Source organism: Lepidochelys kempii, chromosome 6 (assembly GCF_965140265.1).
Source record: "Lepidochelys kempii isolate rLepKem1 chromosome 6, rLepKem1.hap2, whole genome shotgun sequence".
Taxonomy (NCBI): Eukaryota; Metazoa; Chordata; order Testudines; family Cheloniidae; genus Lepidochelys; species Lepidochelys kempii.
The window spans coordinates 109,202,374-109,227,258 of record NC_133261.1 but is presented as its reverse complement, the minus strand read 5'-3'; the positions used below and the strand labels follow the sequence as shown (position 1 = coordinate 109,227,258).

At 41.7% G+C, this 24,885-nt stretch overlaps 1 protein-coding gene across 5 annotated transcripts in view; it reads left to right on the top strand.

Moving 5' to 3' along the window:
• BCL11B (BCL11 transcription factor B) overlaps positions 1 to 24,885 on the top strand; it is a 98,565-nt gene that overhangs the window by 8,499 nt on the left and 65,181 nt on the right. For 3 of the 5 annotated variants that reach the window (XM_073349610.1, XM_073349608.1, XM_073349612.1), the window contains exon 2: positions 6,156 to 6,524. In XM_073349610.1, coding sequence (XP_073205711.1) covers positions 6,156 to 6,524 — 369 coding nt within the window. The remainder of the gene's footprint in view (positions 1 to 6,155; positions 6,525 to 24,885) is intronic. The other 2 variants (XM_073349611.1, XM_073349609.1) reach the window with 1 other exon arrangement.

Below are 24,885 nucleotides of genomic sequence, written 5' to 3'. Positions count from 1 at the left end.
CTGCGCTCTGAGAGGTTCAGGATACTTCTGAAATAGGTGTTTGATGTACTGTGTTGCAGAAGAGCCCTGAAACTCACAGCTGTGTGTTCTGTTTGCTAATGCATTAGATCTAAATGGGTTATTCCCTTCTCCCCTCCCCGCATACTAGTCCCTGTGCTGTCTAGTGATCAAAAATCATTAACATCTGAAGGCTGTGCAGTGGGCTATGTGAAGCAGGGATCTCTGTCCAGTACCTAGTGGACAGGTGTTCATATCATAGCAAAAAACGCCCCTCTCTACCACAGTTGGAACTAATTGGCATGCTTGTGTGACTGTCTTAGCAGACTGAATGGGCCAAAGAGACTAAACTGTCCTCTACACCCAGAGATTGTCCCTTCAGGTCAAGGTTGAGGAATATTGGCTGGGCAGCTTGGGGAAGCTCATACAGCTGCTGCCTTTGCTGTTCTGTGGATAAGTGGAGAATTTGAATCTCTTGGGCTGTCATCATGGACTTTTCACAGGCATGAGGTTCACTTAAAAGTAATACAAAAATATGAGTCTCTCTGTCAGTAGAGCTTTATTCCCCGTTGCTGTTGTTTTTCTCTTTACTAATCCATCCTCAGCTTTCTTTTTATGAAGAATTGATCTTTAATCGTGTGGATCAGAAAAATTAAATATTGATGGCAGCTAAAACCAGCCAGTGCTGCTGAGGGTGATGTTAGTGCAATTTAGACATCATACAATATCTAAACACTGCAATTCACAGCTGCGAAGATGAAAATAATCTGTATGCAGGTTATTGCTAGACTTTGGATGGTGAGGAGATGAAGACTTTGCTTTCCAAAGTATTAGTTGTAAGCAGGTAAAATCATGACACTGGGTGCTTCCGATAACCTAGCCAGTGTGTGTTGTCTGCTCTATTTCTATAAGTGCAATGATATTACAATAAGAGTGACATGCAGGTGTTGTCAGTGGGACATCATTCTAAAGTCTAGTTTGTGGGTAACACCTTAAGGCAGTGGTTTTCAACCTTTTTTCATTTGCGGACCTCTAAAAAATTTTGAATGGAGGTGCAGATCCCTTTGGAAATCTTAGGCATAGTCTGTGGACCCCCAGGGGTCCGTGGTCCACAGGTGGTAAACCACTGTTTTATGGTTATGACTACCTTTCTCGGATCTGTTTGACATAGTTTGCGGACCCCAGGTTGAAATCCACTTCTTTGAGGGCCCAGTCTTTCCTTTGTGCCTTTTTACCAGGATGAGGGTAAAACATTAAAAGTAGGGATTTGGTTTCAAAGCACTGTAGAGTTGCCTGGGTTTCAGTGCAATGACTGTCACATGGATCATGCAGCTGGTAACTCCACGTACATGGGGCATAGGCAGGAGGGAGTGTTTGCCATACCCTTGAAGGTAGAATTTCCCTGTAGATGGGGTGCAGCTGGCAAGTCGCAGTCAGATCTGGTTAATCTGTGCTCTGCTCATCTGGGACTGTGGAAGATTTACATGGTAACCGATCTTACAGTACCCATGGCAATTGGGGTACCTGCTAGCGCCTCTATAGTGAAGGCTGTGGCGTGTTTCCATCAACCTCTGCTTTTATGGGTTTGCAACTGAGCTGTAGAAACGATTCATGGGGAAGAAATTTGACATGCAGGACCTTGTTCCGTGATCAGTTTTTTCTCTCCCACTTCTTTAAACAAAATAAAATATATTAACATATCTTATGTTTTATGCTGTATGATAAGGGAGGGAAAATAAGAAGAAGGGCAGTTTATTGCTTTTGGGTTCTTTTGTATTTTTAGTACTTAAGTACAACTAAAATATAGAAAGAAATGTAACATTCCCTATTATAGGCCTCATCCAAAGCCCAGTGGGAAGTCTTTCCATTGAGTTCCAGAGCCTTTGGATCAGGCCCTGGGTGTAGTAGCTGAAGCTCTCTTGGTATTATGAATGAGCTTGAAGCATCTGAAAGTCAGAAACCATTGCAAGTGTAGTAATTTTAATATTGTGTGTTGCATAATATACACATGTGTATAAATGCTGTAATGGTGCCACCGTGCTAAAAAGTGTCGTGTCAGTGGTATTGTGATAGAGCCGTTGCAGTCTTGGATGAAAAAACACTTTATTTTTAATGCAGATTGGTGCGATAGATAGTAACAGTGCTTAGAGATTCCGCTAGGAGTCTGACAAATACAGTGCTGTGAATGAACATTGTTTAAGCACATGAAACCATTGAATGACACCAGTTTCGGAGGGTTCCCACTTTGGACACCATCTCTGCTCCATGGATCACAATATTCCCCGTGAGCGATTACTGACGGGTTGCTTGGAGAATGCATCGGGGTGTGGTGAGAGGCTGGGCACACCTTAACCCACCTGGCTGGAAGCAATTAGTTTTCACTTTGCCCTTTTCCATGTGAGGGCAGCAGGCGTTTTTTAGTTCCTTTCTCTTTTTTGTGGTTCAGCTTTTCCTCCTTTTTAACATTCTATTTTAAATAAATAAAAATTAGGGGGAAAAGAACAAACAAAAAATGAATGGTGAAACCCAGCAGCCCAGCAACAGAAATGAAACCACAGAAAGCGAAGTTCAAATAATGCGAAGGAGCGTCTCATTTTAAACCCACAAGCAGAGTCAGAGTTTTCATTCAGAGTCTGGCCTAAACTGCCCAGTTGAAACTGCAGGGATCTTAAATGGTGGAGGACTTTATTTGTGGTGTTGTCCAAGCTTGGCACATAAGTTAAGGCTGGATGTGTAGCCTTTTCTGTCCTTACCTTTGTGAGTTTACATCTGTCCTGTAATGCTATTTGAATATAGGGTTTTAGTGGCTTATCTTTGTTGAGAGGAAGCTTTTTTTGTTCTTTTCTGAGTAAAAAATTAATATGCAAATTGATTGGGATAAAACGCATTTGAAGATATAGTCAGTGTTTTGCCTGACATTATTTTGTGACCATTTCCAGGCCCCGTAGAAAGCTGTGTGTGTGTGTCTTACATCGCTTTGGATTGATAGCTACGATACCGATCTTGTTCCGGACGATTTGTTAAACTAAAATCAGAAATACAGTTGAGTGAGAATCTTTGAATACTTTGGAACCCAATTACTACTGATCACGAGGGTTTAGTGCACCCAGAAAATGAAAAGTTGATTTTCTGTAACGTGAAGACTGCCAAAATATGAAAGAATACCAGATGTTATTTTAAAAAATACCAGTGCAGAATCCTTGGAAAAAGAGATAGAGTATAAATGAACAGACATATGTGGACGTAACTAATATTCAGATTTATTGTTGAATTGAAAAGAAGGAATTTTGAAAAATTTTAGCAGCTAACAACTAAAAGATACTTCGTCTTTTCCACCCAAGCATAGTCAGAACCCTTATCAAATGAAGAAGATTTGCTATATTTTCTGAAACAGCAGGGGAAAAAAATCCTATACATCAAAAAGATAATAAAGTTGAGATCCATATGTGTTTTTATTTATCAGTTACATATACCAGAGTTAAACCTTTGTAATTTGAGAGGCATATTTAATCTGAAAGCTGAACAGGGATGTTATATGAACCTGGTAACAGGCATTTCCCCCCCTCCCTACCACTTTTCCTTAATTCAATTCAGCTCTCATTTTTATTTTGTCTTTTGCAGGTCTTTGTCCCATCTCCCTTTAGTGTGTCTGTGTTTTAATATTTTGACACTCTGCTCCCATTTATAAGAATTCTAGCCAGAAATGGTACACATATTTCTTAAAGATCTTTTTCACAGTCCTTTTCGTTTGGCTCTAAAATTATATATATGCAATTGGTAATTAAAGGTGCAATCTTTCTTCAATATAAACAGTATTGCTCAATGTTAGATCATTAATGGGAACAGAAGCACTAAATAATTATCTTTTGCATTCTGACATGCTGTTCACAGAAATTCACTCTCTCCCCAGCAATCTTTGTTCAGCACAGGGTTATGATTACATATTCACTATGGCATAGCATCTTTTCAGAAAATAAATTGGTAAATTAATTATGTAGCATTGTCTTCAAACTCCTTTTAAACTTAGATTAAGGGGGGGAAGTAATTAATGGTTTTCAGAATGTGTATTATGCCTAGAGTTTAGTTACCTTGTAGATTTATTTTGTTATAAGTTAGTAAATTCAGAGCCCTACAATATATATCTTCTGTCAATAGGATGTGACTTGCTCAGACATTTTTGTTTCATAGGATGCTAGTCCTGCTCTTACTACTGTAGATATACGAAGCACAGTATTTGTTCTCATTTTGCATACTCTAAGCCAGTGGCTCTCAACCTTTCCTGTCTACTGTACCCCTTTCAGGAGTCTGATTTGTCTGGTGTACCCCAAGTTACACCTCATGAGAAAAACTACTTGCTTACAAAATCAGTCATAAAAATACAAAAGTGTCTCAGCGCACTATTACTGAAAAATGGCTTACTTTCTCATTTTTACCATAATCGTAAAGTAAATCAATTGGAATATAAATATTGTGCTAACATTTCAGTGTATGGTATATAGAGCAGTATAAACAAGTCATTGTCTGTATGAAATCTTAGTTTGTACCGACTTCGCTAGTACTTTTTACGTAGCCTGTTGTAAAACTAGGGAAATATCTAGATGAGTTGACGTCCCCCACCCTGGCTGAGAACCACTGCTCTGAGCTGGTTGTTGCAACCTGATGCAACTTGCGATACAGCTGGTGGAGGTACTAATCAGCAGTTTATCTTGTAAGGTGGAGGCAGGGGAGAAGCCTCCTCTAAACTTTTTCTGTGGCTCAGAATGTTCAATAACTTCCTAGTTATAAAGCATGTTTCCCCTGTTCCTTCATCCCTTTTTGTATACTTTTTCTGCAGCTTGCTATATATCTGGGCAAAACTCCCGTTGACTTCAAGGGAGGAGGATCCAATTCTATATTATGACATGCTGTTTGCCCACTGCTTTGAGAGATTTGCACGCCTTCCCTTCTCCAGGAAACTGAAAAACAAAGCACTGATGCTAATGTAGAACTTTTTCCTTACTATTCCCTACTCCAGGTTCAATGATGTTGTCTCTCTACTTGCTGATTTACATACTGCTAGTTCCCTGTGTACTGTTTGGGCCAAATCCTATACTCCTTTCTTAGGTAAAACTCCCTCAGGTAAAAGTCAGTGGAGATTTTTGCCTGAGTAAAGACTAAGGTTTGTGGGATTTGTCAGTTCGGCTGTAGAACAAACAAAACAAAACATTTTGCTCTAGAAGTGGTTTGTGAACTACAATTATTTTAGATGTATTAATTAGCTTAGAATACTTAGTGATTGATTATGAAACTAATAGAAATTACATGTTCCTTTGAAACTGACTTGGGTGATCCGATAAAGAAATATTTTCTGAGGCTGAAAGTTTTAAAGTAATTATTTGAACCCACACACTTTAATTCTCTATCAACTTAATAAGAAAACGTTCTGTAACCTGTAGAACCATACTGAAATTTGGTAGTAGAATAATGATCAGAAGATTTAAAGTCCAGCTAATATTCCTACATGGAAATAAGTGAGTTTCTCTCTCTCTCTCTTTCTCTCTCTCTCTCTCTTTGCAAATGCTTTTGAAAAGTCCCTGACTTGTCACCACAGGCCATATCACCTTACTCACATGAGTAGGTTAATGTAACTAGTGTTATTTGGCTGCCACTTAGCCTTGCTGCTGTCTATGTGTTTGGATAAGTGCTATTTGTGTGTGCCATAGGGAGCCCAACCGTGAATTCCTCAAAGCACCCAAACACCCATGGTAGTCAAGTGAGAGTTTTGAGTGTATAAGGATTGCTGGACTGGGCCTGTGCTGGATGGCAGGGAGATGCAGTAGGAATGAGAAGATGGGACAAAAAAGTAACCCTTTCAGAACGAAACTTGAGCATTGCAAAATGGCTCTTTGCTGATATTATTGCGATGCTGGCAGCAGTTAGAAGGAGCTGTCAGTAAAGCTACGTCAGGTCAGCCTATCATTTTGTTTCACAGACAGTCTTGGTTGCAAAATATATTGAAATCATTTTGGGGAGGGGAGGAAGATATGGAAAAGAAAAGAAAGATGCAACCAGGCTGTTTTGGCTGACCTCATGGTGCATCATTCAGATTCTATGAACATTCAAACCAATCTCTCTCTCCTCCCCACCCCCTTTCCCTCTTTCTTCTTGTCCATGTAAAGCAGAGGCTGACCATGTGGAAACGGTGCTTGCCGACGAAGATGAGAGCCTGGCAATAGCGGAGCCAGGTGGCATCAGCATCACCCCAGGTGGGACAGACCCCGATTTGTTAACCTGTGGACAGTGTCAGATGAACTTCCCCCTGGGAGACATCTTGGTTTTTATAGAGCACAAGAAGAAACAGTGCAATGGCACTGGTGGTGTCTGCTATGAAAAGAGCCTGGATAAGAGCAGCCCTCCCCCCTCCTCCCGCTCCGAGCTCAGGAAAGTGTCAGAGCCAGTGGAAATCGGGATCCAAGTCACACCCGATGAAGAAGACCGTCTTCTCACGCCTACAAAAGGAATTTGCCCCAAGCAGGAGAACATTGCAGGTACAGCATGTTTTACACTCAATCCACTACCTAGGTAATCTTTTAAAGCAAGCCCTCTAGAAAGTGCTATGAAACGAAGTCTTCAATAGCAGGTTTTTATAGGAGCCATTTGCCTGGAGCAACCTCACTAGTCAGGGCTGTGGCAATAATATTGACCAGTTTTTTAATATGGCAATACCTTTCTGTGAAGGGCCAGCTGTCAGTGAGAAACGACTGTTTTCAGTGTTTGAAGTTGGTCTGCTGGGATAGCTGTAGGTACAGCCTGTACACACAAAAAAAGCTTAAGTCTCAGGGTCAGAGAGGCCATTTTGGTGGTGTCTTCCCCAAGTCGGAAGGCAGATACCCAGGAAAGACAACAGAACATTACACACCTGGGAAATTCATCCCAGTGCAGAGGCCTTATGCAACACTTAAAGCCTGTGGAAAGGGCCAAATCCTGATCCCATTGAAATCAATGGCAATTTTCCCATTGATTTTAATGGGAGGAGGATTTGGTCCTGAGGAATAAAGTGGGGCTTACCTGGTATATAGGGCCTTCCTCACTCCCTCTGCAATGGGGTGAATTTCAGTCTCATTATCCAAATGACCTGCTGTTGGGGATGTGTTTACCGATGCCCTGTATATCCTGGATTTTCATAGGTTTAGGCGGAAAGGAAGGGAGCTATTCAAAAACATGCCCCAAAAGTGGTTTTTGAAAGTAGAGATGAACCCACGCTGGCCTGTGAGAGCAGATTACAAACATTTTCTTTTCTAAAATGCTTGAATTTCTTGGAGAAATTGGATGGGTAGATTAAAGCTGCCCTGAGGCCAGCACTTATTCGGCAGATCACGAGCGGTCTCGCTGACCGGGACATTACAGGGGACTGTATCTACCTGGATGAGCTGTTCTGAAACTTTTTCTGCAGCGTACATGGCACGGGAAAGCTTTTCTGTAGCATGAAGTATATAGTGTGTTCCTTTGCTCTGCACCTATGCTTCCCTCGGTTAATAAGCACACACTGCTTATGACAATTATGTGACTTGCTCTTTCTCTTAGTGCGCGGGTTTCCTGTACTATCTCAGCATGGGATCTTGAGTCAAACTTGTCTTCCTGGTGGACTCCACTTTCTCCATCCAATACTGAAGAGCAACAGGATGTGGTTATTGCTTTCAGTATGCTGGTTTCCTTAGGAATTGCCATACTGGATCAGATCCGCTGGCCCAGTATCCCTTCTCTGCTAGTGACCACAGCACAACCCCACTGGTCGGTGAGTGTTACGTGTCCTCAGCAGGGCTTGATCTACAGAAAATGTGTGTCGGTTACATCTGCTAGCTATAGTGGCTGTCTGTTTAGTTTGAGCTACAGAGACTTATGCTTTTAGCAGCAGAGGCTGCTGGTTCAAGCCCTGGTATCTGCTGTTACATAAATGGGATTTGAACCGGTGTGCGCATCGGATGCTCCAGATGAGCTTTCTCTGTTGAGAGGAAGTATGTAACCGCTGCTGGTGTGTGCTATGCCGCTCGCCCTGTGACAGCTGCTATCTTGGCTGACACTGGAGAGCGAATCAGGGAACCTCCAAAGCCAAACACATGAGTCTCTATCAGACGATCTGAAGAGCCAGGCTCTGTAGCTAGGCATTGTAACAGACACATGTCTTCCCCTTAGTTAATGCACTTAGCCCCCAAGTTAGATCTTGAGCAGGTACTTTTCTGTCTTTCCCGTTGGAATGTGATTAGTCAGAACATGCTCTCGCCCCGTTTCCTCACAAGAGTGCCTTGGCTTTTGAAGTGGAGCATGTGAAGGTGGCAGGTTTTTGGGCATCAGAAGTGGCAGCATCATGAGCAGGTTGCCCTGTGGTAGTTCTCCCACCCATGATTTCAGTGATTCCAAGAGGCCCCTGTGCCTGCATTCCCTGGCAGATAGGGCTTCTTTGTGGTCTAATACCTTATTAAAGGGCCAGATCCCATTGAAATCAATCGATGGAGGCATTGACTTTGATGGGAGCAAGAGAGAGCTCAGAGTGTGCACTTGGTACCCGATTTTGCAGCCACTGAACCCATATTGCAAGGTGCTGAGCACTCTGAACAACCATTGACCTCCATGGGAGTCGAAGGCTTTTGGCACCTTGCAGGAGTTGCGTAGTGCCTGGCAGGATTGGGCCTAGAGTCTTTTCTGTAGCTGTACGTTTCCAAATGTCATGCCCAAATGTAATCCAAAAATAAAAAAAAAAAGCAAGCCAATCCAGAGCTCCTTATCTCTTTCACACTAACCTGAAGATCAAATGGAAATGTGTATGGGATAGTCTGAATTTACAAAAATAAAAGGGGTTTATAGATTGATTGGGATTTTCTCTGCACTGCACGCAGATAGGGACTCACCACTAAATACTGCGGTAATAATGCTTTCTCAATTAGGAACTGAACTCTCAGATAAAAAGGTAGTGTCCTTCTATTTTTTTAAATAGCAGAGGATAGTTTTCAATAGTAGGATAAAAGCCTCACATTACAGCCATGGAGGGTAGCCATGAAAAACCCACAGAAGTCATTCACTGGAAAGGCTTTAGTGGGATATACCAGGCCCCTTACTTATATTTCAATAGAAAGGCTTTCTGCATTAGCCAAGAAAATCAGAATCTCCATTTAACATAAAAGGTATTTCCCAGTGAGAGGCTGTAGAGCATTGTTGTTAGATTTGTTAAAAAAAAAGGCTAAATACGATTTCATAAAAGGGAAACTTAATCTCGAAGGCGGCTTTCCCCCACCCCTACCTCCTCCCGTTATTTTATTTTTTATTTTTGTGGGAATAATGCAGCAGCCTACAGTATTTTTACTTTGTATGTGACGAAAGATATTCTTAGCCCTTCTGCACGGTGACAGGAAGAATGAATTTTTTTATTCCACCAAGAAATATGTAAAATAATCCCTTAGAAGTATGGGGAGATATGTTTGTTCAAAGCATTTAAAATGCTATTTTAATCAAAGGCACAAAACACTCTACATGCTGTGTCAGCTAGAGGAGACCATTACATTTTAACAGCAAATCATGCTCCTTTTCCCCCGCTCTTAACCAGCCCCCCTCCACACACACTTTGAAACAAACTTTTTTTTTTATTAAATAAAAAGGAAAAGATTAAAGAATAAAAACTTCAGTGGCTCAAATGTATAAAGTAATTTAATATGGCGGAAGCATTAATTATTTTAGCTTAATTGAATTCAGAGGACTGCAATAGTTGCATTTTTGTAGACAAGCTCTGTTTATTATTTCTTTGTGTAGATTAACAGTAAAGGAAACATAGATAACTTTCAGTTATTTATTGTAAAATAAATGTGTCAATTCATGTGTAAAGCAAGCTGTTCAAAGATAATTGAGTCTTTATATTTGAAGAGAGAAACCAGAAATCACCCACTCGCCACTTCGGCTCCCTGAAATATGCTGCCACCGCTGCTGCCCTCAGATAGGTTTCAGCTACTCTCCTTGATCCCGTGTTGTTTTCATAGACCTTCTTATTCAGTCAAAATGATTTGTGTGGCCTTCTGCTGCGTGACTAAGCTGCACGACATTACAGCCCTCCATGGCTGAGCGTAGCCAAGGTAAGTCAAGCAACGAGCTTGGCTGAGCCACAGAACCCTCTTACTCTCTGCGGGCGTGGGTGTTTCCGCTGGAGTGCCAGGAGGCAGCGCATTGTAAAACTTTAATCCTAATTCAGGGTGCTCTGAAGTTGTGAGATTTTTTTCTTTTTTGGAATGGTTGGGTTACAAAGTTCCATATTGCAAATTTCCAGCTGGATTCATGGCCTCAATTACCAAAGCCCTGAATTTTGTTCTGTAACATTCCATGATTTAGCCAAGTTCTTCTTTCTTTGATAGACTCATGGATAGCTTTCTTTCGTTCTTTCTTTCTTCACAGCCAGGTGTGACTCCACTTAATATGCTCAATGAATCCTACTTGACCACATCACGGGTGGTTTTAGAATACTTGCATAGCTAACAAGAGCCAGTGGATCCTGGGGATCTGCAGGAGAGTATGTGTGTGTGTGCGTGTGGACGTGTGTGTGTGTGTGTGTGTGTGTAACACAAATCCAGAACATCTAGACTGCCATAGAAGAGGAGGTAACTTTGTCTCCTGAATCAGGATAGATTTAAAAGACCTTTTGATATTGAAATCTGTAGTGTTCTCTTAACTTGTAATTTGCTAGGCCAAACTTTGGCTGATCAAAGAGCTTTCTTTTTGTTATCACTGTCTATAAGGTATGCTTTTGAATGTTACATGGCCAGTGTAAAGACATGACTTGACTACAGGCAGTTTATTCTGCAAAATATTTGTTTATTTTAAATTGGCTAACCTGTTTAGAAACCCGTTCTCGCTCTTCTGCAGAAAGCACTGTATTAACAGATGCTTCAGATTGTTCCACAACAAAATGAAGCCAGGCCAGTGAATTAGCTAGGAGTTGTCAATCACTGTTGCATGTATTTTATAAATGTCAGTTGTTTTAGAAGAAGTACGAGAAATACAGTGGTGTTTTGTAGCTTGTCTTGCCTTCCCTGGATAGGTTCTGTGGTGTTTGTCTCTAGTTCACAAGTGTAGACCAGGAGCCATACATTTCCAGACAATGAGACCAAAACAACAGCAGAAATTCATTAAGACGGTGGAGTTAATTTCTGCAAAGACAGTGCTGGGAGTAGGAGTTAATTTGAATTCCTCATTCATCCAGTTCAGGCCACCAGTGCTGGGCTCCATCCATTATGGATTCAAACTAGATGTGCAAGGTGAAAAAAAACCCTCCTTGTCAAATGTGGGATTTAACTGCAACCCCTGCTCCACGAATGTGCATTTCAGGCTTTTAAATGGTAAAACTGCCTGTAGAGAAACTAAATAACCGGCATGTGCTGGAAGCCAGAGATAAACACTGCTGCAGGTTGCCATGAAATAGGCTATTTGATATATTTAGAATTGTTATTTTTCTCCAAATTAAGATTAGTTAAATCCATGTGTGTTGTGTGAGTGATTGTTAACTCAATGGCATGGATTATCCTTTTTTCAAATCATGACAGCTAATTATTATTGCTGTCTAGTCTGAGACATTCACTTACAATGTACCATTATGGGCCCGTGCACCCATATTAACTATAGGACTCAGCCAGCCATCACCATGCCTTAGTACGCCAGCGAAGGAAAATGGAAGCGGAGAAAACCTAGTTTGATCGCCCGTGATGTCAGACAGGTTGGGAACAGGTGGTCTGAGCAACACTGAGCTGGCATACGGTGCTGGAAACCAGTCAGCATTGGCTGATCTCTTTAGGAAGTCTGCTGTGGCACCTGATCCTACCACCAGTAGCTCTTCAATACAATAGCTGTAGCATGGATAATTTATCAGAGCAAGGAAAGGAGATGGCTAGAAATAGTGTTAAACAGGAAGAAAAGGCTTCCGAACTAAATGATATGAGGGCCTAAGAAAACCAGCTTACTGTAGGAATCTTTACCTTAGGCTTCTAGAGAAAACATTATGGGCTTGATTCTCCTCTCATTTTTGCTGTTTTCTCCTGGTGTAACTCCAGTGAAGTGACTGGAGTTACCTTAATGTACCCTGCTGTAAGACCAGAATCAGGAGCTATGATTTTATCAGACATTTATCAATATATTTTGCTAATTTGCATATCTAACGTTGGAAAACAGAAACCCCCCACCCCCAAGAAACAACAAAACAGCCCAGTCCTATCACCCCAAACCTGATGAGAACAGCGAGTGCAGTGTTGCAATGGTTTAAAGAACAAATCTTTTGCCTCTGGAGACCTCGGTGGAGGCCCTGACTTGGGTCACAAGGGGAAAAACAAGTTGAATGATCTCATCTTTGTTTGTGCACATCACCAAACGAGTGCAAAATAAAGCATGTTGGGGAGTCTCTTTAGTCCAGAATGGAGAAGCGAAAATCAGTCCTGAAGTGCATTCATACAGCAAAGTGAGAACAATTGCACAGTGCCTGCCTGCATTATTCCTTGCTCTCCCCAGTGCCATAACTGTGGTTCCACTCATCTGTCAGCTGTACACACTAATTCTGAGAGGGGAATTTCTCCAGTAGCAACTGCAGAAATATACTACAGCATTAAGGTTTTAAACCAATTTCTAACTGTGAGAGACCAGAATCAGGCCTATGTGAAAAAGGCAGATTATCCCACATCTGCCTGTTGTGGGGTTCTTACACTTTCCTCTGCAGTCTGGTGGTGGCCACTGTCAGTGACAGGACACTGGCTTAGATGGACCTTGAATCTGATCCAGTATGGCAAGTCTTGTGTTCCTAGAATAGATTTCTTATTGGTTCCTCTTTGGCAGGTTAGCTGCTCAAAAGTATAAAACTTTTTGCCTGGTTCAGTTTCCACCGCCGTTGGCTTGGTCAGGAATTGTAACTCTCCTAATGGATGGGTTTCCACTTCTAAACACAATGCAGAAGTTGTCCCTTGAGGGGACAGGAAAGTTAATGGGGGAAGTTCAGAGATGCTCTTGAGCTACTTTCTGCTATTGAAGTGGAATAGCCTGCAGTAGTCCATCCTATCAAAGCAAACAAGGAGGCCAAATCATACTCTCCTTACTCTGACAATGACTTCTCTTGATTTCAGTAGGGGCTACTGCTGAGAAAGATGAGAAGGATTTAGCCTGGATGGCTGAAATTTTGCTGTTTAGATATTTTGGAGCGAACATTTTTTTAAAAGGATACTGCTGTCTATGAATTTGAAATCTAGACAAAATAAAAAAAGTAATTTCTGGTAAAACATCCATCTCAGATTCTCCCTGACAACTTTTGTGGTTTTATAATCACATTTTCTTATATTTCATAAATGTTTTTGTCTCCTGTTGCATCATGATAGACCCACACAAACAACAAGGGAAACTGGCTATCTGACTGACTGGGCAGGAGGAACAGTGAAAATGATTACTCACAAAGGGCAGTACATCACTGTGTTACTCCACTTTCACAACAGGGTAACTGTTGAAACCAGTGGTGTTACACTGAGCTGAGTGGGATAACGGAGCAGTGACTCAAGCCCAGCATGCTGTCAAATGCACAAAGTAAAAAAATGAAAAAAACAGGAACAAATATAATTTTTCTCTCAAACTCTTTCAGTTACAGTTATCTTGTGACTATGCTAGGTAAAACTTTTTCAGACAGAAATGTGGTTTTTTTTCAACTTGGAAGAAGGTCCTACTGTACTGGAGGTCAAGTTCTGTTCTGATACTGATGTAAATCTCGAGTAATTCCTCTGTGACGTTGGTGTCAGAGCAGTATTTGCACATTTTTTTTAAAAGCAGTGGGCTTGAATCCCCCTCATTTACATCAGCTTTACACTGGTATTACTCTTTTAATTTCAGTGGAATGACTCCTGATTTGCCCAGGACTAAGCAAAATCAAAATCTCCCCCCATGAAAATGTTTCTCTGCCTTCATTGGGACCTCTTTTACAGTTACATCGGGCGTGTGTATGAGACAAGTGAGCATGTCTGATAATTATTACTACTGACAGGTTGATAGATTTTTAATGACAATATGATGGCAAAAGATGAACAAGTGCTGGTCATCCAATCATAAGTCATTTTCCTGATGTTCTTGCAAAAAAACAGTCCATTGCAAAATAAAGACTTACCCAGTAATTATTAAAACCTGCTATGGCATTTGTTACTGCATGGAAAATAATAATAAAAATACTTGGTATGATTAGTGGAGTATTTGATCGTAGAAGTGAGTTTGCTGAGGAATTAGAGGCTGCGCTGAAACCTAGTTGGAAAGGACATTTACAGGCAGACCTTGTGTTGTAGAAAAGCCAGCCTGCAAGTACAAATTATTGGACTGTTTGAGAATGATGGATGATCAATAAAAGCCACGGTTATGGTTTTATGATAAATAAGTAAATAAAAATAGATGCTCCTTTGCCTTTGCGGGACAGGACTGCTGTACCACAAGAGTAGGCTCCCATCATGTCTTGTGGAAGAGTGTTATGATTTCTCAGTCCATGTCTGAACTTGTGCTGCCTGAACACACCGTGACCAAATCAGGTCACCGTGACACAGGTTGCCCTTTCCTAGGGTGTCTGAGATTGGAACATTTTTCTATTGTAGCTAAAAATCATGAAGTAATCATACATTTTGTACTAGAAAGACTTAGATTTCTGTGTCATGTCACCTCATCTCACTCAGAGGGCATTGATTTTAGGCTGAATTTCAGACCTGCGAGCATGTAGACGAGTAGGGAGTTGGGGGTGGGGAGGGCAAGAAGCAGAAGAAAAAAAGTCATATATATGAAATGGCGTTGCTTAATTGACAAGGCTGGAAATAAATCCAGAGCCCCAGAGAAACTGAGTAGTTTGCAGTTTGAGAGACGAGCACGTTGATTTCAAGCAAAAGCATCCGTCTTTAGCATCACTTCTTGTCCCCATTCCCTCCCACCTTCAGATTGGTAATCGGTGGGCTGTGCTGTATAAATCTTTAGAAAAAGTGGGTGGGGTATCTGGGGACTTAATGTCTAAGCTCAGGAGCTAAGCCGGAAATCCCAGAGATGTAATGAAAACAAAACGGACTTTTCACTCGCGCTGTGGCATTCTGGCAGTGAGAACGCTTTCGTGAGCCAATGTTTTCATTGTAGGTTTTCTCGAGAGAAGTAGTGGAAACGAATCGTTAACCCCTTAACAGGAATGAATGTGGTTGCAGCAGATGCAAAGCATTCTTGGCTCTCAGTTGGCATGTTGGAGGGCTCCGGGTGGGTGAGGAAGTTGGGAGGAGACGCCACTTGTAAGAAATTTAATAATCTTAATGGCAGATGTGAAGTGGTTTCTTGGTGGTTGCTATTTTTTTCTTTTTTCATTTTGCATGTTTGCCTTTGCAGAATATTTGAGCATGCTCAGCACTAACCATTGCTGAGTCCAACATCTCGGGACCTTCAGTATTGTGTTCTTGTGCTCGTTAGCGTATATCTTGAGCGAGAAGGGTGGGGGACACTGCTTGTTGGTCTCTCAGCAGGGTCATGAAAGTCACAGATGGAAAAGACCAAGCTGTTGATCCTTGTCCCCTTTGCAAGAGCAGGGTATCTCTATCTATTGCATCCTTGACAAGATTACAGGACCAAGGACTTCCATAAGAACACATTAGCAAAAAGAGGATTTTTTCCGTCAGTAATTAAGCTAATTTACCTTAGCAGCTGGTTTTTGTGAAGAAATCATTCCCCCCTCTCAGCTGATTGTACTGCATTTTATTTTGATATTTTCTTTCACCTTTTGATCACGGGTGGCACTTACCATACCGCTCTCTCTCTCCAGTCTCTCATTAGGGTCTTTTATCTGCATTTATTCTTGCAAACAGTGTGGCGCATCAGACCCTTTTCTAGCTAGAGAGCATCTCATCTAGCCTTTAGAAACTTGCAGAGCAATTAAAATCATTAGACATCTCATTCCTGCTGTCCTAGATCCTCCTGTCCAACCTCGCCATGCAGGTTCTTGTAAGCTCCGTCAGTGCCATGCATAATTTGGGCATAATTGCACTGCTGCTGCAAGGGAGCTGTTCCTCTGCAGCTGACCTTGGTCAGTGCGTCTGGCCTCTGAATAGATGTTCGCCTGCTTTCTTTCCACTTTGACAGCTCCCCCCCTTCTCCTCTCCACACTCTTGCCCAGCCCACGCCTCGTCTGTTCTCATTCGATACACACCAAAGTGGAAAGGTATTCGTGACGAAAACTGCCTTTGCAAGGCACAAGGGCGGCTGGCGGACGGAGCATTCCAGCTTGCTCTCTCTCTCTATGTGCTTCCCTTTGGAACATTTGAAAAAAGACTAAACGTTATTTAATAAATGACTCATCTGGATTTTTACACCAAGCTGATGTTTTTTACTGGTCATTTAAAGAGGGCGGGGTGATGGGGGAGGAGCGGATACAGTAGAATAGCAAACAGGGATTAAACTGCTAGTCTCCTTTTAAGACATTTATTATTTTCAGAGTCAAACTCGTAGCCAGCTGATATAACTGTAAAAGTTGCTGTTTGCATTATTTGCTAGGAATCCTGAAATATTCGATTATAGCTGCTATTATTCTGCGCAGACAAATCCAGATTAGAATTTAGCATTTACTTGTTTTGTTTTATTTATTAAAAGGACTCTCTGCTAATTTTTTCCCTCTTAACCACCCCCCCCTCCCATTTTCTAGAGTTCCCTGTTACTAGCTCATAAAAAGAGTTTGAAACTGAAGTGAAGTTTCCGGAGTAAGGTTTGCTTTTTCTTTCACGCCCCCTCCCCGCCGCCCCATGGTGGTAGCTAGACTTGGCCCAGTGCCAACCTGTCTTTCATCAAGTAAAGAGCCATTCCAAGTTGAAATTTATAGAGCAGAGTCCAGGTTCAAGGGCTGAAGCCCGCCAACCGCTCCAGCCTCTTTGTTACTGATTAATTCTGCAAGCAGTTCAGCTGGTTTGCTCACTTTTACCTCCTCTTCACAGTGCTGCTGCATTGCTTCCTAGGCAGCAAGCGGTGGCTGCAGCTGCTTCACCCCCACTTTTCAGCAGCGATTCCCCCGTCTCTGCTTCATTGTTTTAACCACTTGAGGGCTGAGTTGTACAACGATGTCTTTACACTAAAAAACAAAATTTCTCTGCCTCCTGTTATTTTACCACAGCTAGTTTTAAGTGTCTGGGGCTTCCCCTTTCACATCAACTTCCATTAACAACTGCTTCTTGGAAGCATTTGGACTCAAAGTTCCCATGCTTTAATTAATATATTCAAACACATGCAGCGGGGTGAAATAGTTTCTTTCAGCTTTACCTGCAAAGGATGTTTCCTGTCACAGCGAGCAGTTTCCTGCATGGCAGGGTTTTAAAGAGGGACCTCGAGGTGGGAAAGGGGCATAGGTCCAAACAGCAGCAACAGAAGGACAACTGCAGAAAGGTAGCTTAAAATGGTTATGACCCCAATCCTGCAATGACGTTAGTGTGAAAACCTGGCCCTTGTGAAGTCAATGGGAGCTTTGCCATCAGCTCCAGTGGGGCCTCAGTTTCATTCTTAGCGTGCACTTAGCTTTCTGAATGTGAGCAGCGTCAATGAATTCACTGGGATTACTCGTGCATAAAGCTAAGCACGTCCATTAAGTGTTTGCAGGATTTCTGGCTTGCGTTCATATTTTCAGCCCAAGTGGACTGTGTGTGGGAAATGCATGGGGGTAGATAAGGAAGCTGTAGCGGGGCCGCCATGTTTAAGCGCCCTGGGGAAAACCCTGTGCTGCTATTACAAATATCCGAGGACTAACGTGTTGCGAATTGTGACACGATTAAGTTCTTAAAAGTATCCCAAGAAAATAAAAGACTCGGATGAATGGCTGGAGATTCATACCTGTTTTTCACTTCTTTTTGTCTTTTACATTAATCAGAAATAAAATGGGGTGTAGGTGGTCATTTTGTTGTGGGTCTTCTTTACCCCCAGGCACGAAGAAAAAAAATGTCTACTTTAAACTAGTAATTTAAGGAACTCAAAAGTCCTTAAAGAATCCCCCACCCAAAAAACCCAACCCCCACCACCAACCCCAAAACAATAGCTGTCTGAATCCCCTGTATGCATCCTTATAATGAAGCTCTTAAATTCTTGTTTAAACGTTTCCCCAAAGCTGTTCCTTAGGAAATAAAAAGGTACCCTGTTTGCCTATAGCAGATTAAAAGTTTTCCTTCAATGCGACAGCTTCTCAAGTCTAGCGTCGGAAGCATGTCTCTATTTTATGATATTGTGAAACAGGTCTGGACCAGACACAATGCATTTAACTAAGAGAGAACAAGGTAGAATTTGTGGGTTTTTTATTTTTATGGGGTATAACCAGAGGCCTTTTCTGTGTCTGTCTGTCTCTTAAAACTTTTAAGTTTACAAATGACAAGCACATGTAAACCACACTTGAAAATTTATTAACAAATAGTTCACCTTAAAAATCTAAAGTTCGGCAAAACTGAACTTTTTTTAGTCTAAGGACTGCTCTCTTTAATGACCTGGCAGAGAAATCTGAAGATGGCTTTTTTTTCTTTATAAAACATTTATAATTTCAGCACTGGAAAGTCAAACACGCACAAACTCTAAGAAAGCTTTCACATCTGTCTCAGCCTGTGTGCTGATTCCCGGGGGTCCCATTTATAACAATCTAACAAGATAGAATCTGCCTTTGAATATCAGTAAATATGGCTAAAGATCACAAAACTGTACTCATAATTGTTCGAGACTAAAAGGCAGAATATAGTGTTTGATTAATGTTTATGGTACAGGATTTCTTTGCAGAAAAAGATAAATCACTTAACCAACCTCTCCTCCCCCAACCACCCTTCCCCCATTTTTGCAGCGTTCATCGTTTAGGGACATGTGCTTTATTTTAGATTTTGAAGTTGATCAAGGGTGCCTAATTGTATGGGGGAATTTTTCTTGAAAGAGAGGCATTATGTGATTTCACTGATACTGTACAGGATCTGGTTTATTTACTGGGATTTATTTACCACCAAAAATTATCCGTCAGTGTTCCCTCTAGGTCAGGGTACGTTGGCAGAGGAAGTCTGGCCTGATGCTGTCCTTGCTGGATCTTCCCAGCGGACTTCAGTCTCCAGAGCTCTGGATCAGACCCCTAAAATTGACTAAATATATCCATTGGGGGAAAAATGCATAGAAATGATCATAAGAGATCATGAGCAAGGACACTTGTTTGTGTTTGAAGGGTTAGTGTTTGTCATCTAAGTGCTTATATTGTTGCAGTCTGTACAGCTGTCATCAAAGGTTCCGATTTGTTCAAAGGGATAGAGAACTATAGCATTAGTTACGTGGGGGTGGTATTGTACCATCTTGCATTCTGTCCCTCTTCTGCTTTTTTCAGTGCCTCTCTAGGGATACCTGGAAACTGATTCCCATTGTCTCCACTGCTCATCTGGAATGCTGTATTATTTAGGGGAGAAATGCAACATCTATCTATCTATCTATCTATCTATCTATCTATCTATCTATCTAATCTCTGCTAGTTAGCTCTTCTGAAAATCTTCTTAAAACGGTAATAGGGACTTTAAAATAATATATTTATTGGTGTTTAAAATTTTTTGGCATTTCACAGAGGGATTGAGAAGAGGACTCAGAACTCTCCTCCATTATAAATGCAGCTCTAGATTCCCTTGAACTGATTTGATGAAGTGGCAAAGATGGTTTGCCCTCCAGAGATGCTGTATATGCAAAGAGGTGGATAGGTTTGTGCAACAGCATGTACGAATGTATATTCAGTGCTGTTCTCCCTCACACGCTTCTGCCTGTGCAAACACAGGCTCTGGGCCCTACCAGCAAAAAGTCTGCCTTGAGGAGTTGGGGGTTGTAGCCTGGCAAAGGCTAGAGGCTGCCTGTGCAGCCCAGGAAGTGGGAGAAGCCTGCTGTAGATGGGGTGTGGCTAGGATACCCAGCAAATGAGCTGGCTGATCCATGGTGAATTTAACAAAGAGAAATGAGTGTTCTAGAGAATTAGGGTTAATGTGCAGAGGTAAAGCCTGCAGGGCAAGAGGTGAAGATTGTTTTTTATTGGGAGAGACCAATGTGACCCTTCTGGGTGAAATGGTAACTAGTATGCAAAGAACCTTCATAGGAGAAACACCTTCCCCAGTATGCAATTATGTGGGAACCTTTGCATTTTGAAAATCATGCTTGAATATCGCTGCTTAGCACTTGCAGCCACTAGGATATATTTGCTGATGTGGCTACGACCCAGGCAGTTCCACCAGTGGTAGCAGTTATGGAAGCTCTTGTGCAGAGATTTCCATCCAACCGCCAGCGGTTTAAGCTCAGAGCAGGATTACTTGGCTTTATGCTTTAAAACACTGGAGGCCATTGGTCCTTTCTCTGCACTACAGCTGTCCCTGATGTTTTTGTAAACATCTAGCGAGCACCAGAGTGTATGGTGCTTCTTCCCTTCCAACTCTTTACAAACGTCAACAAATCATGGATGACTATGTGAGGAAAGTATTTGCATCCCCATTTTATAGACGAGACAGAAAGATGGTAATGGCTTGACTTTCAGAGGTGCCTCCTCATGGAGTGAAATACAATGGGAGCCGCAGGTACTCAATACCAAAAGTGACATGTCCAAAGCCACAGAAGGCAGTGGGTGTCAAAGACAGGATTAGACCTCAGGAGTTCCTGGCCTTCAGTTTTGTGCTCACGCTGCTAGACCTGTCTGCATGTTTTGCTATTTTTGAGCAGCAAGACCATATCCCGTCCAGGTTTTAGTGCTGTTATTGTGAAAACATTCCCCCTTCCACACACACATCTCCCCAGCACATGTGAACACAGGTAAAATCAAAGACTGAAGTTTAAGACCCTTTCTCTCCTTCCCCCCTTGCAGCCCTTCCACTGGTTACATGTATAGGGTGAATGCTGGAGGGGGCTTGAGGTGTCACTTCTCAGTGGCACAGCATTGTTGCTGCTGTGGGCCCAAAGCCAAAAGATGGTTGCTGCTACTTAATTGAATAAGGATCTAAGTAAATTTTCACTTGGCACCTTCAGCAGTCAAAGAAAAAAGGAATACTTTTTCAATCAACAGTAATTTTTCTTGTAGCTGTGGGCTAGATCCTGCTTCTATTGAAAACACTGGGAATCTAGCCATTAAGTTCAGCAGGTGCAGGATGGGATTCTCAGCTCAACCACGTAGACTGGTCCAAAGCTTGAGTCAGAATTCCTGCACTGTAGATACCCACAATTCCTGTGCTAAGGGAGAAAGGAAAAAAAAAAGAAAAAAAGAAAAGATCTGTGGCAAAATCGTGCGACGCCCACGTAAATATTGTTTGTATGAATTGGGTCCTTCATCTTTTGTTAGCAGCAGCTTGTTAATTAACAGCAGATTAGTGCTGCTTTCTTCTGACACATGAATATATTTTGGGTTAGAAAATACTTGTACTCAATAAAACTGGGTGACTGAACAATTCAGAAAGTACTAGCGAAGCTCTGTAATGGATTCCCTTTTTATCCCTCCACACCCGCCCCCCTCCTTCCTTCTTTAAATGCAAGCAGATTTCTGCAGTCTAGTGCAGAGGAGACACGTTAAACACAGCTAATAAATCATGTTTACTCTTGGAGTTCTTGGTAGTGAAAAATCTATTGGCTGTTTTTACTTCCTTATTTCTCAGCATTTGCTTCCTACCTGTTTTTGAGTGAGTGCCCAGAAATAGTAGTTTTGTCAAAGGAGTGGATTTTGCCAACCAGCAGTTCGCTCTGCCAAGTAAGCTGCTGGATTGCAAAACCCAGTGACACTGAGCTACCTCCCCCTGCAAGAAATGAGGCTGTAGAATATCGGTATTAAAACCTGCAGTATGGGGAGATGTAACTAGATACTAGCAGTTTGTGAGATCAATTTAAGGAAATCAGAACATATATTACAGAAGCTTTTTTTTTTTTTTAAAGCAAACTATTTGTGATTGTGAAGGAGAAAGGACTGACGATAGCAGTAATAGGAACCAGACATTTTTCTCTTCCCTTAGTCATTCCCTGTCCCACATCAGGATAGGTATGGATATCGTTTCAGTGTTTTTTTCCTCCCTCCAGATACCCTCTCAGATGCGAGGGAAAGGTGACTAAGCCTTTATTTTAACTGAGTTTTGACTCCATCCTCTCCTCATGTGCTCTGCTGTTGTGAAGGAAGCGGGGTGTTTTTCTTTTTGTTACTGTGCCTGTTAGGGGTAGGAGTGGTGGCTGCCATTCCATTTCCTTTTGGATTCCAAATGGCAGGCCAAGGGCTTGATCTTGCAATCTGTCTTTACTTAGGCAACACTTCCACTGATTTTGACAGGGGTTTCACCTGAGTAAGGACTGTAGAATGGGGCCTGAGCTCACACCCTAGAAGTGGAAGGTAAGTCCCTTCTTCACAAAGACATACAGGGCCATATTCATCCGTGGTGCTGCTCCATTGTAGTCAGTGAACTACGTCCTCTAGAGATGCCCAAGCATGCCTATGTCTCCAGACTGTGGGCCCAATGCTGCATAATCAATGTAGGCAAAGCTCCCTCTGATTTGGAATTGAGATTATTTTAACTGTAGGGCATGATCCTGCAATCTTTTATGCCAGCAAAGTTACTGTTGAAACCAATGGGAGCTTCACAAGAGTCAGCGCTCTTGTGAGTTTTACTCAGGCTAGGTCTCCGCTACAAAATGTACGTTGGTATAATTATGTCGCTCAGGGCTGTGAAAAATCCACCCCCATGAACGACACAGTTATACTAACCTAACCCTGGTATAAATAGTGCTGTATTGATGGGAGAGCTTCTCCTGTCGACATAGCTACTGCCTCTCATGGAGGTGGATTAACTAGGCTGTTGGGAGACGCGCTCCCATCGGCGTAGTAGTGTCTTCATTGAAGCATTACAGTGGTGCAGCTGTATTAAGTGTAGCGCTACCCTCAGTTTGATTGAAAAACTAGAAAAATACTCCTTTCCTTCCCTCCAAGGCCTCAAATGCAGTTCTTTGGTCACACTGGTCGGGCCTGACCCTTCCCCCATGGGAGCCTGTGGAAGTTTTACCTTCGATTTCAGTAGGAGTGGTATCACGCCCTCCATGAAAATAGAATTTCTGTGGTGTACCTAAAAATCCATCATTGTAATATCCACCCCAGGGTGGAGGCTCCTATGAGGCCCTTTCTAGCTGGTGAGTTTTTTGGGGAGAGCGTACAAAGTGAGCAGCCACTCAGAAGGGCGTCCATTTTCTGTGCATGCTTGTTGAAGCAGAATAGGGGTGATACTGGGAGCAAGCTGGAGTCAATGGCTGGGAACACAGCACACTGGAAGGCTGTGCCCTGTCCATCGCTGGGAGACGGTGAATTCCATATTCCCACTCCCAACTCAGTTCACTGCACAGAGCCTGTTAACTCAGGCTTTGTTCTTACACCTTAAATGAGCTCATTATTCGCAGTAGATTATTACTGTAAACAACCACATGTCCTGAGAAGCCAAATTAATTTTTTCCTTTGCTTTACTAAGTCCAGAAATGCCTGATCAGTTTCAGAATGGGAGGAAAAATAAAACAGAATCAAAGTTTGTATGTTATGATTCCTTTAAATTTCTGGTGGGAATACTCTGCGATCAAAATGATATTTCCATGAGGCTTTTGCTGCCAGTTTGTTTAATTACATTAAACAGTGGTATAAACCTCAGCAGAACAGAAACCTCTCTTACAGCCAGTAGAATATTAAATCATAAGGAATAATGATACTAGTGTTAACTGGTTATAACAATCGTTATCAAATTAGTGCTCTAAGGTGTTACTTTGTTTTGCCACTGCTGATATGCGAATACATTTTGCCTGATCACCTGTTAAAAGACTGGAAAATGGATTGAATTCTGTTACAGAAAAATCAAGAAGTTGTTTTAAGTGATACATCAGAACACAGTTTGTGATTTCGCAGTCTTGATTCCACTCATCCTTTAAGGAAATGTTCACAATATGTATATTGAAATGCCATCTACATCCAGAAAATCAGGGTTAAAAGGACTACTTTGTTGAAACTAATTACAGGGTGGTTCAATTTTTGTAGTCAGTGACATTTCAGAAACTTGTCTTGAAACCAAAGAGGCCATAGAAAGATTTTGTTATAGTGTGATACAAAGCAGTGAGCTCCAGTTTGAGTATATAGACAGTTTCATTAAAAACAAAACAAAAAAATCCACTGGCATTTATTTTACTAGGATAATAAAGATGAATTGACTATAATTTCTTTATGCTGAACATGGCTAAAATGGTGGTCTTTTGCTTGCCCTCGTAAACATCCTTCTTGATACAGTAAATCATTTTGGCTTCAGTTTCAGACAGACATACTAAGAAAGGGCCTGATTTGGCTGTACTCACAGTGGGACTACTTGCAGAGTAAGATACTACTCAAAATGAGTAAATGACATAGAATCAGGCCCAAAGAGAATATAATTACAGCGGCATGTCCTGTGGTCAAATGGTTCTTGCTTTCTCAAGGCTGAATTTGCTGTTATCCTTCTGCACCGGTGGTGAGGAACAAGGGTTGTTTCTTGATTGTGCTACTCTTTTACCTTCCCAGATGGAATTTGATCATCCAGTCTTCATTTAGTCAACATTCCTAAAGAGTCTGCTGCTGCTCTGATTGAAGCACTGGGCAAAACTATAATTGATTAATTTATATAACACCAGGATTGGGTCCAAAATTTGTAACACACAGCTTCCTTTTGCAAATAAAATTTGATTCATTCCTCGATTATTTCACCTTTTAAAATCCCTATAATAGTCTTTTCCTGCTTTTTTTATCCACCTTAGATGGCTAATCAAAACCAACCTGCTTGGTTAATTTTCTGGAATACTTTCTGTTCATGTATCGTTTTGTTACTTATTCAGATTTTTTGGCTGACAATTGAATTG